Source organism: Anser brachyrhynchus, assembly GCF_964034855.1.
Source record: "Anser brachyrhynchus genome assembly, contig: SCAFFOLD_650, whole genome shotgun sequence".
In the NCBI taxonomy this organism is placed as follows: Eukaryota; Metazoa; Chordata; class Aves; order Anseriformes; family Anatidae; genus Anser; species Anser brachyrhynchus.
In genome coordinates, this window is record NW_027663699.1 from 2167 (window position 1) to 19845 (window position 17679).

The 17679-nt window shown below is 46.6% G+C and overlaps 1 protein-coding gene and 2 long non-coding RNA genes across 7 annotated transcripts; 2 read left to right on the forward strand and 1 right to left on the reverse strand.

Annotated features, from left to right (window-relative positions):
- Positions 1–275: 275 nt before the first annotated feature.
- On the reverse strand, positions 276–12920 carry LOC308187012 (alpha-1B-glycoprotein-like). 5 transcript variants are annotated; one of them, XM_080609166.1, is made up of 10 exons: positions 11816–12919; positions 9338–9376; positions 8420–8719; positions 6800–7111; positions 5553–5873; positions 4710–5003; positions 2293–2394; positions 725–1107; positions 580–685; positions 277–549 (listed from the first exon to the last, which is right to left on the reverse strand). In XM_080609166.1, exons 1-10 carry the CDS (start codon positions 12025–12027, stop codon positions 519–521), a joined length of 2100 nt encoding a protein of 699 aa, XP_080465292.1. In that variant the 5' UTR covers positions 12028–12919; the 3' UTR covers positions 277–518. The 5 variants fall into 5 exon arrangements, with proteins under 5 accessions (XP_080465291.1, XP_080465292.1, XP_080465293.1 ...); XM_080609165.1 differs by having other exon boundaries at positions 276–685; positions 11816–12920; XM_080609167.1 differs by lacking the exons at positions 277–549; positions 580–685 and having other exon boundaries at positions 866–1107; positions 11816–11921.
- LOC308187014 lies at positions 2287–5468 on the forward strand. Its single transcript, XR_013944414.1, has 3 exons — positions 2287–2426; positions 5115–5238; positions 5333–5468. It is a non-coding gene; the product is annotated as an uncharacterized lncRNA (long non-coding RNA).
- On the forward strand, positions 5659–17317 carry LOC308187013. The gene is made up of 3 exons (XR_013944413.1): positions 5659–5797; positions 14635–14850; positions 16623–17317. It is a non-coding gene; the product is annotated as an uncharacterized lncRNA (long non-coding RNA).
- Positions 17318–17679: the final 362 nt, after the last annotated feature.

Consider the following 17679-nt stretch of genomic DNA (forward strand, 5'->3'; position numbering starts at 1 on the left):
GGGAAGGTATTTTGGGGGTCCAGGAGGCCATTTTGGGGGAAAAAAAGGCCATTTTTGGGGTGCGGGAGGACATTTTGGGGCAAAAGAGGCCGTTTTGGGGTGCAGGAGGTCCCATAGGGTGCCCAGGAGGCCATTTTGGGGTGGGGGAGGCCGTTCTGGGGCACAGGAGGCTGTTTTGGGGGTCCAGGAGGCAACTTTGGGGTGGGGGAGGCCAGTTTTGGCAAAAGAGGCTGTTTTGGGGCACGGGAGGCCATTTTGTGGGTTCAGGAGACCATTTTGGGGCAAATGAGGCCATTTTTGGGACACGAGAGGCCATATTTTGGGGCACGGGAGGCCATTTTGTGGGTTCCGGAGGCCGTTTTGGGGCAAAAGAGCCCATTTTGGGGCGCGACCTCCCACGATGCCGGTGCCCAACAGCGCCTCCGACCTTCCCCTTCCCCCCCCCCCCCAAATTCCCACCGCCCCCTTGGCCAACGGAGACCGAAAACGACCGTTTTTCGCCCCAAAATGATTTCTAATCATCCCCTTGGGCAACCGAGGCTGCGCCGCCTCTTCCAACCCAACTCAACCCAACCCAACTCAACCCAACCCAACCCAACCAATGGAGACCCTTCAACCCAACCCAACTCAACCCAACCCAACTCAACCCAACCCAACTCAACCCAACCCAACTCAACCCACCCAACTCAACCCAACCCAACCAATGGAGACCCTTCAACCCAACCCAACGGTTGCCTCCGTGCCCCGTTGGCCATCTTGGCCACCCATCCCCCCCCTTGGCTCGCGTCGCCATTTTGGCCACCCCGGGGCTCGCGTCGGCCATCTTGGCCACCCCGGAGCTTGCGAAGGGAGCTGCCGAGGCCGCTGGGGTCCGGGGCTTGGTTTATTGAGGGGGCGCCCTCCGAAGCCGACGTCGGGGTGAAATTTTGGGGGAAAAAAGAAGAGAAGAGGGCTTTTTCCTCTCCCCGAACCCTATCGGAGGAGGGGTCGGGGGCCTCCCGCCCGCGCCGGGCTCCTCTCGAGGTCAGGGCTCGCTCCTGTCGACGCCGGTCATGGTGGTAAGTGCTGGGGTCTTCTTGTTGTAGAGACCTTTCCAGTGGGCCCTCCCTGCCAAAAATTAAACGTGTTTCTCCTCAGACCCCCTTTTTTGGGCTGTTTCTACCTCAAAAAGCTCATGGAAGCCCAAGTGTCTCACGCTTGGTTGGCTTTTGGGGAAAACTCCGGGATTTTGGGTTCCCCAGTCTGAGGACGCGCCCTCAAGGCCCTGAACCCAACGCCGTTGCCTTGCTGTGCCCCTAGATTGTTTTTTTTATCTTTAATCCCCTTTTTATGGTGAAAAAGGGCTGTTTCTACCGAAAAGGCTCATGGAAGCCCAAACCACCCACGCTTGCTTGATTTTTGGGGGGAAACTTTAGGATTTTGGGGTTCCCCAATCCAGGGACGCGCCCTCAACCCAATGCAGTCTTCTCGCTGTGCCCCTGAAGTGGTTTTTATATGTTTTTTTTAACCTTAATCCCCTTTTTTGGTGAATAAGGGGCTGTTTCTACCGAAAAGGCTCATGGTAAGCCCAAACCTCCCATGCTTGTTGGTTTTTGGGGAAAACTCCGGGTTTTGGGGTTCCCCGATCTAAGGATCGCCCTCAAGCCCTCAACCCAACACCGTCTCCTTGCTGTGTCCCTAAAGTGTTTTTTTTATCTTTAATCCTTTTTTTTTGGTGAAAAAGGGGCTGTTTCTACTGAAAAAGCTCATGGAAGACCAAACCACCCACGCTTGGTTGGATTTTTGGGGGGAAAATTCAGGATTTGGGGTTCCCCGATTTAGACGCGCACTCAAGGCCCTCAACCCAACGCCGTCTCCTTGCTGTGCCCCTAAATTTTTTTTTTATCTTTAATCCTTTTTTTTGTGAAAAAGGGGCTGTTTCTACTGAAAAAGCTCATGGGAAGCCCAAACCACCAACGCTTGCTTGGATTTCTGGGGGGAAAGTTCGGGATTTTGGGGTTCCCCGACCTAAGGACGCGCCCTCAAGGCCCTCAACCCAACGCCGTCTTCTCGCTGTGCCCCTAAAGTGTTTTTTTATGTTTTTTTTATCCTTAATCCCCCTTTTTTGGTGAAAAAGGGGCTGTTTTTACCGAAAAGGCTCATGGGAAGCCCAACATCCCACGCTTGCGTGGATTTTGGGGGAAAACACCAGGATTTTGGGGTTCCCCGATCTAAGGACGCACCATCTCCTCGCTGTGCCCCCGAAGTGCTTTTATACGTTATTTTTACCGTTTTTAACCCGTTTTCGCTCACCTCTCCTCCTCTGGCAGTAGCAGACGGCCAGGAGCAGCCCCAGGAGCAGCGCGGCGGCGGCGGCACCGCAGCCGGCCACCAGCGGGACAGGCAGGGCCGCGGCTGTCCGAGAGACCCCAAAAAAAACCCCAAAGGTCAGCAACCTCACGGGCATCGGGGCCATTTCTGGGACGTTTCCCCCCTCCTCTTTCAAATATCCCGTCCTTTTTTTCAAATTTCCCGTCCTTTTTTTCAAATTTCCCGTCCCTTTTTTCAAATTTCCCGTCCCTTTTTCCAAATTTCCCGTCCCTTTTTTCAAATTTCCGTCCCTTTTTTCAATTTCCCGTCCCTTTTTCCAGTTTTCCCATCCCTTTTTCCAAATTTCCCATCACATTTTTCAAATTTCCCATCCCTTTTTCAAATTTCCCATCCCTTTTTTCAAATTTCCCATCCCTTTTTTCAATTTTCCTGTCTCCTTTTCCAATTTTCCCGTCTCCTTTTCCAATTTTCCTGTCTCTTTTTCCAATTTTCCCGTCTCCTTCCTCAGTTTCCCCCCCTCCTTCCATTTTTCCACCTTCTTCAACAATTTTCCCACCTTTTCCAGCAATTTCTCCACCTCCTTCAGTGATTTCCTTATTTCCCTCAAGATTTTTTCCATCTTTTTCAATTTCTCCACCCCTTTTTTTCAATTTCTCCAGCTTTTTTCAATTTCTCCACCTCTTTTTTCAATTTCTCCACTTTTTTTCAATTTTCCACCTCTTTTTTCAATTTGTCCACCTTTTTTCAGTTTTTCCACCTCTTTTTTCAATTTCTCCTCCTCTTTTTTCAATTCCTTCCTCCCCTTTTTCAATTTCCTCATCTCCTTTTTCATTTTCTCTGCCTTCTTTATCAATTTCCCCAACTCCTCAATTTTTTCCGCCTCTTTCCTTAATTTCCCCATCCTTTTTAACCATTTCCCCACCTCTTCTAACAATTTTCCACCTCCTTTTTCACTTTCCCCTCCTCCTTCAATTTTTCTGCCTCTTTCCTTAATTTCCCCACCCCTTTTAACCATTTCCCCACCCCTTTTAACCATTTTCCTCCTCTTTTAACCATTTCCCACCTCTTTTAACCATTTTCCTCCTCTTTTAACCATTTTTCCTCCTCTTTTAACCATTTCCCCACCCCTTTTAACAATTTTCTACCCCTTTCAATGATTTCTCCTCCTCCTTTTTCAATTTCCCCTCCTTTTTCACCGATTTCCCTCCCCCCCCCCCCGAGGTCGAGGATCCCCCACCGAAAGGTGGGGGATCTTCCTCCCCCAACTCATCTTCCTCCCCAACTCATCGCGCTCTTCCTCCCCAACTCAACGTCATCTTCCTCCCCCAAGTTGTCATCTTCCTCCCCAACTTGTCGCACTCTTCCTCCGTCGACTCAACATCATCTTCCTCCCCAACTCAACATCATCTTCCTCCCCAACTCAACATCATCTTCCTCCCCAACTCAACATCATCTTCCTCCCCAACTCAACATCATCTTCCTCCCCAACTCAACATCATCTTCCTCCCCAACTCATCGCGCGCTTCCTCCCCCAACTCATCGCGCGCTTCCTCCCCCAACTCATCACACTCTTCCTCCTCCACTCAATGCGATCATCCCCCAACTCAACTCTTTTCCTCCCCAACTCAACGCCCTCTTCCTCTTCCACTCAACACGATCCTCCCCCAGCTCATCGCGCTCTTCCTCCCCCAACTCAACACAATCTTCCTCCCCAACTCAATGCCCTCTTCCTCCTCCACTAAACATGATCATCCCCCAACTCAACGCGCTCTTCCTCCCTCAACTCAACGTCATCTTCCTCCCCCAACTCATCGCGCTCTTCCTCCCCCAACTCAACGTCATCTTCCTCCCCAACTCAACATCATCTTCCTCCCCCAACTCATCGTGCTCTTCCTCCCCCAACTCATCGCGCTCTTCCTCCCCAACTCATCGCGCTCTTCCTCCCCAACTCAACGCGCTCTTCCTCCCTCAACTCAACATCATCTTCTTCCCCAACTCAACGCGCTCTTCCTCCCACAACTCAACATCATCTTCCTCCCCAACTCATTGCGCTCTTCCTCCCCAACTCAACACCATCTTCCTCCCACAACTCAACATCATCTTCCTTCCCCAACTCATCGCGCTCTTCCTCCCTCAACTCAACACGATCATCCCCCAACTCAACGCGCTCTTCCTCCCCCAACTCAACATCATCTTCCTCCCCCAACTCAACTCTCTCTTCCTCCCCAACTCAACGCCCTCTTCCTCTTCCACTCAACACGGTCCTCCCCCAACTCATCGCGTTCTTCCTCCCCTAACTCAACGCACTCTTCCTCCCCCAGCTCATCACCCTCTTCCTCCCCCGACTCACCGCGCCCTCCCAGCCCCGTTTTTGGGGCGCGGAACGCAGGGACCCTCACCTCTGACGGTGACCACCGCGGCGCGGCTGAGCGGCGACGGGACCCACCGGTCGCCGACCCTCTCCTCGTACCTGCAGGAGAAGCTCCCGGCCGTGCTTTTGGCCACGGGGAGGCTGAGGAGGGCCCGGTCCCGGGCTCCCGCCTCCGAAAACTGCTCGGCGCCGTCCTTGTAGAAGTAAAACCTCCGCTCGCCCCCGCCGGTGTCGTTGGCCGCGCACGTCACCGCCAGGGTGTCCCCGGCCCTCACTTCGCCCGACGGCGGGTCCAGCAGAAGGCCCGGCGGGCCCGGGAGGTCTGGCGAGGCCAAAAAAGACGAATTTGTAGGAGAAAAAACGCGGTTTTTGGGGAAAAAGGCGCCGCAAAGAGGTCGTTATCACTAATTGGGCTTCGTTAACGCGTCCTCAGGTGATTATCGAGAGGCTGAGGGTCGACCAAGAGCTTTTGAGGCCAAGAGGAGCGTTACAAGAGGTGGCGTTGGCCCGTGGAGAGGACCCCGAGGGGGGATTTTAACAGTTTCCAGCTGGCGAGGGTGAGTTCGAACATTTTTAATTACCCTCGGCTAACGAGGGAAGACGGGAGGGCGTTTTCGACCAGTTTTTGACGCGTTTTTTCTCCAATTTCAGAAACCGGAGCTGAAATTTGGGGCCGGATTTGGGAAATGTGGTTCCTCCAACCGCTCCTCGAGGTGGAATTTTGGGAACCGAGGCTCCTCCAACCACTTTTTGAGGTGGATTTTTGGGAATTGAGGTTCCTCCAACCGCTTTTTGAGGCGGATTTTTGGGAACCGAGGTCCCTCCAAGCACCCCCCGAGGCCTCCTGTCCCCCCCCCGAGGACCCACCTACCCTTGACGGTGATGTCCAGCGCTTGGCTCCGGGGCGACGGCACCCACGTCCCGCCCACGTCCTCCTCGAACCCGCAGCTGAAGGTCCCGCCGAAGCCCCTCGGGGTCTGCGGGACGAGGAGCTCGGAGGAACCCCCCGGGGTGGTCCCGGGGGGGTTTTTGGGGCCGGGGGGGCCCTCCGGGATCTCGACCCCGTTCCTGTAGAAGCGGAAGCGCAGCCTGGAGCCGGCCCCGGGGGCCAGGCAGGTGAGTCGCAGCGGGGAGCCCTCGCTCAGCACCGTGAAGGGGGGCTCCACGCCCAGGCGGGGAGCCGAGGGGGGCTCTGAAAAGAGGGAAAAAAAGAAAAATGGGGGGGAAAAACTTAAAATTAAGTCAGAATTAAGTCAGGATTAAATTTGAGGAGGAAAACGGTAATTTGAGTTCAGGGGAAACGTCTTGGTGGGCGTCAACGGGGGATTGAAGGCGGTGAATTTGGGTTTGGGACATCCCAGAGTAAATTTGAGGAGGAAAATGCTAATTTAAGGTGAGGAGGAACGTCTTGATGGACCCCAGAATGGAATTGAGGATGGGGAATTTGGGTTTGGGACGTCCTAGAATTAAATTTGAGGAGGAAAATGCCAATTTAAGGTGAGGAGAAACATCTCGATGGACCCCAAAATGGAATTGAAGGTGGAAAATTTGGGTTTGGGACGTCCCAGAATCAAATTTGAGGAGGAAAATGCCAATTTGAATTTAGGGAAAACATCTTGAAGGACCCCAAAATGGAATTGAGGATGGCGAATTTGGGTTTTCAACGTCCCAGAATTAAATTTGAGGAGGAAAATGCCAATTTAAGGTGAGGAGGAACGTCTTTTTGGACCCCAAAATGGAATTGAGGATGAGGAATATGGGTTTGGAACATCCCAGAATTAAATTTGAGGAGGAAAATGTTAATTTAAGGTTAGGAGAAACGTCTTGATGGACCCCAAAATGGAATTGAGGATGGGGAATTTGGGTTTGGGACATCCCAGAATTAAATTTGAGGAGGAAACTGCCAATTTGAGTTTAGGCAGAACATCTTGATGGCCCTCAACATGGAACCGAGGGTGGAAAAAAGTCTTAAGACCATCGATTTTGGTCAAAAAGTTATGTCAGTTGAGCATCGGGGCGGCGGGAGGAAGATTGGGCCAAAACGTCGGACCCCAGAGGACCTCGCGCTCCTCCCCACCACCCAAAAAGCCTGAGTTCGACCCCAAAACGTCGCTCTACCTTTGACGAAGACCTCCACGGCCTCGCTGAGGAAGGAGAGGATCCAGCGGCCCTCGATGTGCTCCTCGTAGCCGCAGGTGAAGTTCCCGGTGTGGTTTCGGCCGCTCTCGGCCACCCGGAGCCGAGCCTGGTGGCCCTGCGTGGCCACCTCGGCCCCGCCGATGGCCTCGGCCCCGTCCTTGTAGAAGCGGAACCGCGGCGGCGCCGCCTCCGCCGCGCTCGCCGGGGCCATGCAGAGGAAGAGGAGGGGGAAGCCTTCGCTCACCACCCCGGCCGACGCGTTGAGGACCAGCGTTGGCTGCGGCGGGGGGTCTGGGGGTGGGGGGGGAAAGGGGGGGACGCGGCGTCGGGACACGGCTCCGACCCCGTGTTCGTACCCTATTAGGTCGCGACGGGGGATTGGGGACAGAAAATGGGGGTTTGGGGCATCCCAGAATTAAATTTTTAGGAGGAAATTGCCGATTTGAGTTTAGGAGGAACATCTTGATGGAGCTCGACGTGGAATTGAAGATGGAAAATTGGGGTTTGGGACATCCCCGAATTAAATTTGAGGAGGAAAATGCCAATTTAAGGTGAGGAGGAACATCTTGATGGACCCCAGCATGGAATTGAGGATGGAAAATTTGGGTTTGGAACATCCCAGAATTAAATTTGAGGAGGAAAACTCAATTTAAGGTGAGGAGAAACGTCTTGAGGGACCTCAACGGGGAATTGAGGATGGGAAATTTGGCTTTTGAACATCCCAGAATCAAATTTGAGGAGGAAAAGGCCAATTTAAGGTGAGGAGGAACATCTTGATGGACCCCAACATGGAATTGAGGATGGAAATTTTGGGTTTTCAACATCCCAGAACCAAATTTGAGGAGGAAAATGCCCATTTAAGGTTAGAAGGAACATCTTTATGGACCTCAACATGGAACTGAAGATGGAAAATTTGGGTTTTCAACATCGCAGAACTAAATTTGAGGAGGAAAATGCCCATTTAAAGTTAGAAGGAACATCTTTATGGACCTCAACATGGAACTGAAGATGGAAAATTTGGGTTTTCAACATCCCAGAACTAAATTTGACGGGGAAAATGTTAATTTATGGTTAGGAGGAACATATTTATGGACCCCAACATGGAATTGAAGATGGAAAATTTGGGTTTTCAACATCGCGGAACTAGATTTGAGGAGGAAAATGCCCATTTAAGGTTAGAAGGAACATCTTGATGGACACCAACATGGAATTGAGGATGGAAAATTTGGGTTTTCAACATCCCAGAACTAAATTTGAGGAGGAAAATGCCCATTTAAGGTTAGGAGGAACATCTTTATGGACATCAACATGGAACTGAAGATGGAAAATTTGGGTTTTCAACATCCCAAAACTAAATTTGAGGAGGAAACTGCCCATTTAAGGTTAGGAGGAACATCTTTATGGACATCAACATGGAATTGAAGATGGAAAATCTGGGTTTTCAACATCTCACACTTAAATTTGAGGAGGAAAATGCCCATTTAAGGTTAGGAGGAACGTATTTATGGACCCCAACATGGAATTGAGGATGGAAAATTTGGGTTTCGAGCATCCCGGCGTTAAATTTGAGGAGGAAACCGCCGCTTTTAAGCCACCCACCTCTCACGTTGATGTCGACGGCTCTGCTCTCCCGCGAGCGCCTGGCTTGGCGGTACCGGTCGCCGACGGTGTAGGTGCAGGTGTGGGAGCCGCCGTCCTTGGGGCCGGTGACGTTGAAGGTGTAGGTGTAGGTCCTCCACGCCGTCCGCACGTCCAGCCAGCCGCCCGTCCTGGAGAACTGGAAGCCCCGCACCTTGTCCCGGGACCGGGGGGCCGAGCACCGGATGGAGACCGTGTCCCCGATGAGATATTCCCTCTTCTCCGGCGTCACCGCGATGTCGGGAGGAGGAGGAGGAAGGTCTGAGGAAGGTTTTTTTTGGGGGAGAAAATGGGTGAGAACGGGGTTCTGCCTGCGGCAGGCGGGACCCGGAGCGTGTCTCCAAGCCAAATTTGTTTTTATCGGCCTCGATGGGGGCGTCTCGGAGCCGAATTTGGGGTTTTTGGCCACAACGCGGGTGTCTCGGAGCCAGATTTGGGCTTTTTGGCCACAATTTTCGCGGTTTTGGTGCTGGGGTGAGGAAGAGGAAGGAGTTTGTTCTTCCCCGATCCCTCCTAAACCCCCACGTCGCTCATCAGGAGGGGTTTTTCCCCCCCGAAAAATGTTGATTTTTTTTTGTCCTATAAGAGCCATCGGGTCTGCTCTGATTGGGCCACGAAGCCAACCCCGGTCCCCAGGGAGGAAAAATCGAGGAGAAAAACCTCCAAAAAACCGGTATTTTGGTAAAAGGAGAAGATTTTGTAGCCTGGAGCGTTTTTTGGGGTCCCACCAAGCCTTTTTGCCCCGGGGTCTTGTCCCCCACGAGCTCCGTTGGCTCGAGGGGGGACCTCAGTGGCTTTAGCGCCGAGACACGCGGGGGTTTTAGGGCAAAAATTGGCAAGTTTGGGTCCAAACGGGTCGCCCGTCCCCAAAATTGTTACCTGTTGGCGATCCCTGCAGGAGGATTATCGGGAGGGAGGCTGGAAGAGAGAAGGGAGAGAAGTCAGTGGGGCGGAGCGGGGGGGTGCCAAAAAGATGTGAAAAAGGGGGAGAAATGGGAAAAAATGCGGGGAAATGGTGATTTATTGATGAGGATGGAAAAAAGAGAGGAAAAAGGATTGAGGGAGAAAGGAAAAAGGGAGTGGGAGGGAAGGGAAAATAGGAAAAGGAGAAAAGAAAAAGGGAAAAGGGGGAAAAAAAGGAAAAGGGGAAAAAAGGAAAAGGGGAAAAAAAAGGAAAACCTCAGAAAAAAGGGGAAAAAAAAGGAAAACCTCAGAAAAAAGGGAAAAGAAAAGGAAAACCTCAAAAACGAGAAGAAAAAAGAGACGGTGGTTGGGCAATGCTAAAAGCGAAGAGAAACGAAAGAAAAAAGAAGTCACCGCCCTGATGCGTAATGGAGGGGAGAGGTGGAATGGGGGAAAAAGGGAAGAAATGGGGAAAAACGCGAAGGGATGGGGGAAAAAGTAATGAGGTTGGAGAGAGGGTGAGGAGATGGGGAAAAATGTGACAAGGTGGGGAAAAATATGAAGAAATGGGGAAAAATGTGAGATTGGGAAAAACATAAAGAAATGGGGAAAAAATTGATGAGATTGGGAAAAATATAAAAGAATGGTAAAAAATGTGAAGAGATTGGGAAAAATATGAAGAAATGGGGAAAAAATGCGATGAGATTGGGAAAAATACAAAGAAATAGGGAAAAATGTGGTGAGATTGGGAAAAATGTAAAGAAATGGGGAAAAATGTGATGAGATTGGGAAAAATGTAAAGAAATGGGGAAAAATGTGACGAGATCAGGAAAAATGTAAAGAAATGGGGAAAAATGTGACGAGATCGGGAAAAATGTAAAGAAATGGGGAAAAATGTGACGAGATCAGGAAAAATATGAAGAAATGGGGAAAAAATGTGACGAGATCAGGAAAAATATGAAGAAATGGGGAAAAATGTGACGAGATTGGGAAAAATATGAAGAAATGGGGAAAAATGTGACGAGATTGGGAAAAATATGAAGAAATGGGGAAAAAATTGACGAGATTGGGAAAAATATAAAGAAATGGGGAAAAAATGTGGTGAGATTGGGAAAAATATAAAAGAATGGGAAAAAATGTGAAGAGATTGGGAAAAATATGAAGAAATGGGGAAAAAATGCGATGAGATTGGGAAAAATACAAAGAAATAGGGAAAAATGTGGTGAGATTGGGAAAAATATAAAAGAATGGGAAAAAATGTGACGAGACGGGAAAAATATAAAGAAATGGGGAAAAAATGTGAGATTGGGAAAAATATGAAGAAATGGGGAAAAATGTGACGAGATTGGGAAAAATGTAAAGAAATGGGGAAAAATGTGACGAGATCGGGAAAAATATGAAGAAATGGGGAAAAAATATGACGAGATTGGGAAAAAAATAAATGGGGAAAAAACACGTAGAGGTGAGGAAAAAGCATAAAGAAATGGGGAAAAAAACATAGAGGTGGGGCAAAACCAAAGAAATGGGGGAAAAACATGGAGGGGGGGAAAAACATAAAGAAATGGGGAAAAAGCAGGTAGAGGTGGGGAAAAAACAAAGAAATGGGGAAAAAACAAACGGAGAGCTGGGGAAAAAAACATAGAACTGGGAAAAAAACAGAGGTCTGGAAAAATCAAAGAAATGGGGGAAAAACAGGTAGAGGTGGGGAAAAACATTAAAAAAACGTGGAAAAAACGAAGAAATGGGGGAAAAAGTTGTAGAGGTGGGGAAAAAGGAAGTAGAAGTGGGGAAAAAGATGAAGAGGTAGGGAAAAAACACGTAAATTTGGGAAAAAAGGGGAAAAACCACGTAGAGGGGGAAAAAACATGGAGAGATTGGGGAAAAATGCAAAGAAATGGGGAAAAATGCAAAGAAATGTGGAAAAAATGCAAAGAAATGGGGAAAAATGCAAAGAAATGGGGAAAAAATGCAAAGAAATGGGGAAAAATGCAAAGAAATGGGGAAAAAATGGAAAGAAATGGGGAAAAAATGGAAAGAAATGGGGAAAAATGGAAAGAAATGGGGAAAAATGGAAAGAAATGGGGAAAAATGGAAAGAAATGGGGAAAAAATGCAAAGAAATGGGGAAAAATGCAAAGAAATGGGGAAAAATGGAAAGAGATGGGGGAAAAATGGAAAGAGATGGGGGAAAAATGGAAAGAAATGGGGAAAAAATGGAAAGAGATGGGAAAAAATGGAAAGAAATGGGGAAAAATGCAAAGAAATGGGGAAAAAAGGGGACGAGAAAGGGGAAGAGGCAAAGGAGCGGTGGCGAACTCGGTGAAGAAAGCTGGAAAAGGGGAGGCGTTGGCTGAACGGGCTTGGAAATGAGTGAAAAACCGGAGGAATAGGGAAAAAGGGAGGAACGTTGGATGGGAAAAGGAGGTGGAGGAGGAGGAGGAGGAGGAAGGCTCACCGAGCAGGGGGATGAGCTGAAGGAGCCCCATGGCGGCGTCCTCCTCTTTCCCTCTCTGCCGGGACGGGAACGTCTCCTTCCCCCTTCGCATCCGCCACGTCAACCCCCAGTTGCTGGGGAACAAAAACGAGGGCCAAAAAGTCCGAAATATCAAAAAAAAAAAAAAAAAAAGAAATTAAAAAAAAAAAAACCAACAACAAAAATTGCGACATCTTCCCTCGGCGCGCGGTCGAGGCCGAACGCCTCGCTGGCGGCGCGTTGAGCAATCGGGCGGGTTCGGCCCCAAAAAACCGCCCGCGGGAGGCGGCTTTGTGGCAGGAAAAGCTCTTCCCCGTTGGGAAAACGAGGTGAAAAACCGGCTTTTTGGGGTCGGTTCGGGGCACGGGCGGCGGTTTCGGGGCGCCGAGGTTCTGCGGGGCGATGCGTCCCGAAGAAGGGTCTCCAGTCAACGCGTTGCGTCGTCACGTTGACCCCGGAGTGGGTTCGTCTCGTTTTTTTGGGGCTTTTTAGAGGGTTTTGGTGACTTTCGTAGGCCAGAAAAACGAAACGTGGCCCGCGGCGGTGGCGAGGAGCTGAAATATCCCTGAATCGGCGATTTTGCCCGTGCGTTTGGGGGAAATTGAGGCAGTTTTGCTTCCCGATTTGCGAGGAAACCTCAGCGGCGACCCCGAAGTTCCCCTTCGCTGGCCCTCCCTCGGCTTCCTCGTTTTCGGCCGAGCCCTGACTCATCGGGCAAAAAAAAAAAAGCTCTTTTTTGGGTAATTAATTAATTATTTTAGGCCCAAATTTAACCAATTACCCCAAAGAGCGGAAATCGGAAAATCTGGAGGACCCCCGGGGCCGAGATAGGGGCTGTGATGAATTTTTTAACCTTTTTTTCGCTGGATTTCACCGATTTGTTTGAATTTTACGGCAGTTTTTGGAAAAGGGAGCGGGGGCGGTTGTGGGATGGGAGGGTGAAAACGTTCCGGATGGTGAATTTCGCGCAAAAACGTGGATTTAACGTGTGAATTTAACGCAAAAGGGGATTTAAGAAAAATGTGGATTTAAGAAAAATGTGGATTTAGCAAAAAATGTGGATTTAACAAAAAATGTGGATTTAACAAAAACGTGGATTTAACAAAAAACGTGAATTTAACAAAAATGTGGATTTAACAAAAACGTGGATTTAACAAAAAATGTGGATTTAACAAAGATGTGGATTTAACAAAAATGTGGATTTAAGAAAAAATGTGGATTTAATAAAAATGTGGATTTAACAAAAATGTGAATTTAACAAAGATGTGAATTTAACAAAACGTGGATTTAACAAAAAATGTGGATTTAACAAAAAATGTGGATTTAACAAAGATGTGAATTTAACAAAAAATGTGGATTTAACAAAAATGTGGATTTGACAAAAATGTGGATTTAACAAAGATGTGGATTTAACAAAAATGTGGATTTGACAAAAATGTGGATTTAACAAAGATGTGGATTTAACAAAGATGTGGATTTAACAAAGATGTGGATTTAACAAAAATGTGGATTTAACAAAGATGTGGATTTAACAAAAATGTGGATTTAAGAAAAAATGTGGATTTAATAAAAATGTGGATTTAACAAAAATGTGAATTTAACAAAGATGTGAATTTAACAAAACGTGGATTTAACAAAATATGTGGATTTAACAAAAAATGTGGATTTAACAAAGATGTGAATTTAACAAAAAATGTGGATTTAACAAAAATGTGGATTTGACAAAAATGTGGATTTAACAAAGATGTGGATTTAACAAAAATGTGGATTTGACAAAAATGTGGATTTAACAAAGATGTGGATTTAACAAAGATGTGGATTTAACAAAGATGTGGATTTAACAAAAATGTGGATTTAACAAAGATGTGGATTTAACAAAAATGTGGATTTAACAAAAATGTGGATTTAACAAAGATGTGGATTTAACAAAAAACATGAATTTAACAAAAAACGTGAATTTAACAAAGATGTGAATTTAACAAAAAACGTGAATTTAACAAAAATGTGAAATTAACAAAAAATGTGAAATTAACAAAAATGTGGATTTAACAAAAAATGTGGATTTAACAAAGATGAGGATTTAACAAAGATGTGGATTTAACAAAAATGTGAATTTAACAAAAATGTGAATTTAGCACAGTGTGATTAACACAATTGGGATTTTAACAAAAAACACATACATTTAACACAAATGTGTATTTAAAGATGTGAATTTACCAGAAATGTGAATTTATCAGAAACGTGAATTTCTCGGAAACGTGAATTTGTCAGAAACAGTGAATTTCTCGCTGTGAATTTACCAGAAACATGAATTTCTCCAGAACGTCAATTTCTCAGAAACGTGAATTTCTCAGGAAGGTGAATTTCACACAAAAGTGAATTGAACGCAAACGCGTATTTAACAGAAAAACATGAATATAACATAAAAATGAATTTAGCACATTTGTGAATTTACCAGAAACGTGAATTTTACAGAATTCTGAATTTAACACAAATGCGAATTTAACACAAACGTGAATTTAACAGAAATATGCATTTGACAAATATCTATTTAATATGAATATGAATTTAACACAAATGTAAGTTTAACAGAAATGTGAATTTGTCGGAAACGGGAGTTTATTAGAAACACGAATTTATCACAAATGTGAATTTATCAGAAACATGAATTTAACAGAAACGTGAATTTATCAGAAATGTGAATTTAACAGAAATGTGTAGCAGAAACGGGAATTTAACAGAAACGGGAATTTAACAGAAACACGAATTTAACGCAAATTTCTCTTTTTATCTGCTTTCAGGAACAGGAACCGGCTCCGATGGGACCTGAGGACGCTTACGCCAACCCCAAATTTTCTTTTTTTTTACTGATTTTTTGCGGACGTAAGGTTCGACGCACGAGGCCCTCTCGTGTTTTCAGAAATTTTGAAGGATTTGGGCAAATTTGGCTCAAAAACGTCTTTCCGAAGGGCACCGGGGACTTGTTTTGGAAGTGCTCGTCCCTTGTGAACGTCCCGGTGGGTTTGTGTTGGAAAAGAGGAAAACCACCCCAAAATGTGACCCGAGAGGTCCTGGCCCTACGTCTCCTCCTCCGGGGGGGCTTTGAGGAGGGGTGGGGAGAAGGTGCCGTGGTCATGGTCATGGTCATGGTCATGGTCAACTTGGTCATGGTCATGGTCAACTGGTCATGGTCAACTTGGTCGTGGTCAACTGGTCATGGTCATGGTCATGGTCATGGTCAACTTAGTCGTGGTCAACTGGTCATGGTCGTGGTCAACTGGTCATGGTCGTGGTCAACAGGTCATGGTCAACTTGGTCATGGTCGTGGTCAACTGGTCATGGTCAACTTGGTCATGGTCAACTGGTCATGGTCAGTTGGTCATAGTCACGGTCAACTTGGTCATGGTCAACTTGGTCATGGTCAGCTGGTCATGGTCAACTTGGTCATGGTCATGGTCAACTGGCCATGGTCAACTGGCCATGGTCAACTGGTCATGGTCATGGTCAACTTGGTCATGGTCAGCTGGTCATGGCCAACTGGTCATGGTCAACTGGTCATGGTCGTGGTCAACAGGTCATGGTCAACTTGGTCATGGTCAACTTGGTCATGGTCATGGTCAACTGGTCATGGTCATGGTCAACTTGGTCATGGCCAACTGGTCATGGTCAACTGGTCATGGTAAACTGGTCATGGTCAACAGGTCATGGTCAACTTGGTCATGGTCAACTGGTCATGGTCATGGTCAGCTGGTCATGGTCAACTTGGTCATGGCCAACTGGTCATGGCCAACTGGTCATGGTCAGCTGGTCATGGTCGTGGTCAACAGGTCATGGTCAACTTGGTCATGGTCAACTTGGTCATGGTCAACTGGTCATGGTCAACTGGTCATGGTCATGGTCAACTTGGTCATGGTCAACTGGTCATGGTCGTGGTCAACTGGTCACGGTCATGGTCATGGTCAACTGGTCACGGTCATGGTCAACTTGGTCATGGTCAACTGGTCATGGTCAACTGGTCATGGTCGTGGTCAACTGGTCATGGTCATGGTCATGGTCAACTGGTCATGGTCAACTTGGTCATGGTCAACTGGTCACGGTCATGGACAACTGGTCATGGTCATGGTCAACTGGTCATGGCCAACTTGGTCATGGCCAACTTGGTCATGGCCAACTGGTCATGGTCATGGTCAACTGGCCATGGTCAACTGATCATGGTCATGGTCAACTGGTCATGGTCAACGGGTCATGGTCAACTGCCCATGGCCAACTGGTCATGGTCAACTGGTCATGGTCAACTGGTCATGGTCATGGTCAACTGGTCATGGTCATGGTCAACTTGTCAGCCCCCAAAAATGGGTAGAAAAAGGGTAAAATTCCCCTTTGACCCCCAAAAATTGGTAGAAAAAGGGCCAAAATTCCCCTTCAGCCCCCAAAAATGAGTAGAAAAAGGACAAAATTCCCCTTTGATCCCCAAAAATGAGTAGAAAAAGGGCAAAATTCCACTTTGACCCCCAAAAATGAGTAGAAAAAGGGCAAAATTCCCCTTCAGCTCCCAAAACTGAGTAGAAAAAGGGCAAATTTCTCCTTCAGCCCCCAAAAATGAGTAGAAAAGGGCAAAATTTCCCTTTGACCCCCAAAAATAAGTAGAAAAAGGGTAAAATTCCCCTTTGACCCCCAAAAATGAGTAGAAAAAGGGCAAAATTCCCCTTTGACCCCCCAAAATCAGTAGAAAAGGGGCAAAATTCCTAAATTTCAGTACACTAACGCCTTTTTTTTAAAAATTCTGTAGGTTTTGGGGTCTTGGCGGTGCTGGCTGTAAGCACAACGGCTGGTGGACGAAGAAACGAAGCCTTTTTTGGGGAAATACCTGTCGTTTGGAAGTATTTTGAGATATTTATCGTTTTGAGATGTTTGTCAATTTGAAATATTTGTTATTCTTAAATATTTGTCATTTTGGGATATTTTATCATTCTCAGATATTTGCTATTTTTAAATATTTGTCATTTTGGGATATTTTATCATTCTCAGATATTTGTTATTTTTAAATATTTGTAATTTTGGGATATTTTATCGTTCGAGAAAATTGTTATTTTTAAATATTTGTAATTTTGGGGTATTTTATCACTTTGAGATGTTTGTTATTTTCAAATATTTCTCATTTGGGGATATTTGATCATTTTCAGATATTTGTTTTTTTCAAATATTTGTAATTTTGGGATATTTTCTAATTTTCAGATATTTGTTATTTTCAACTGTTTTTCATTTTGGGATATTTAATCATTTTGAGAGATTTGTTATTTTTAAATATTTGATATTTAGGGATGTTTTCTCATTTTCAGATATTTGTTGTTTTCAAATATTTCTCATTTCGGGGTATTTAATCACTTTGCCATATTTCCTATTTTTCAACATTTCTCATTTTGGGGTATTTTACCAGTTCCCAATAAAACCCAACAAAACCCCACAAGTCTCTGTTTTGTCTTTTTACCAAAATTGCGGGATCCGATCTCATCTCCTTCCCCCCCTTTTTAAGCTAAAAAAAGGTACTTTTGGGTCAGACGACAACAAATGAGACAATTCTTCCCCGAAGACCCCATCCGAGGAAAATTTTGGGGATTTTTCCCACTTTATTATGGGGTCGGGGGGGAAACCGGAGAAAATACCCCAAACAGCCCCAAAAACGATGACAATAATTTAATTTCCTAATTAATAAATAACAGGCGCAGTAAATAGCGGGGGTTGGGTTTGGGTTGAGATGACCCAAAATTGGGTGGGGTGGGGGGGGACGGATCTCGGGGGTCTGTGGGGCCTCTATGGGGTCCCTATGGGGTCCCTATGGGGTCCCT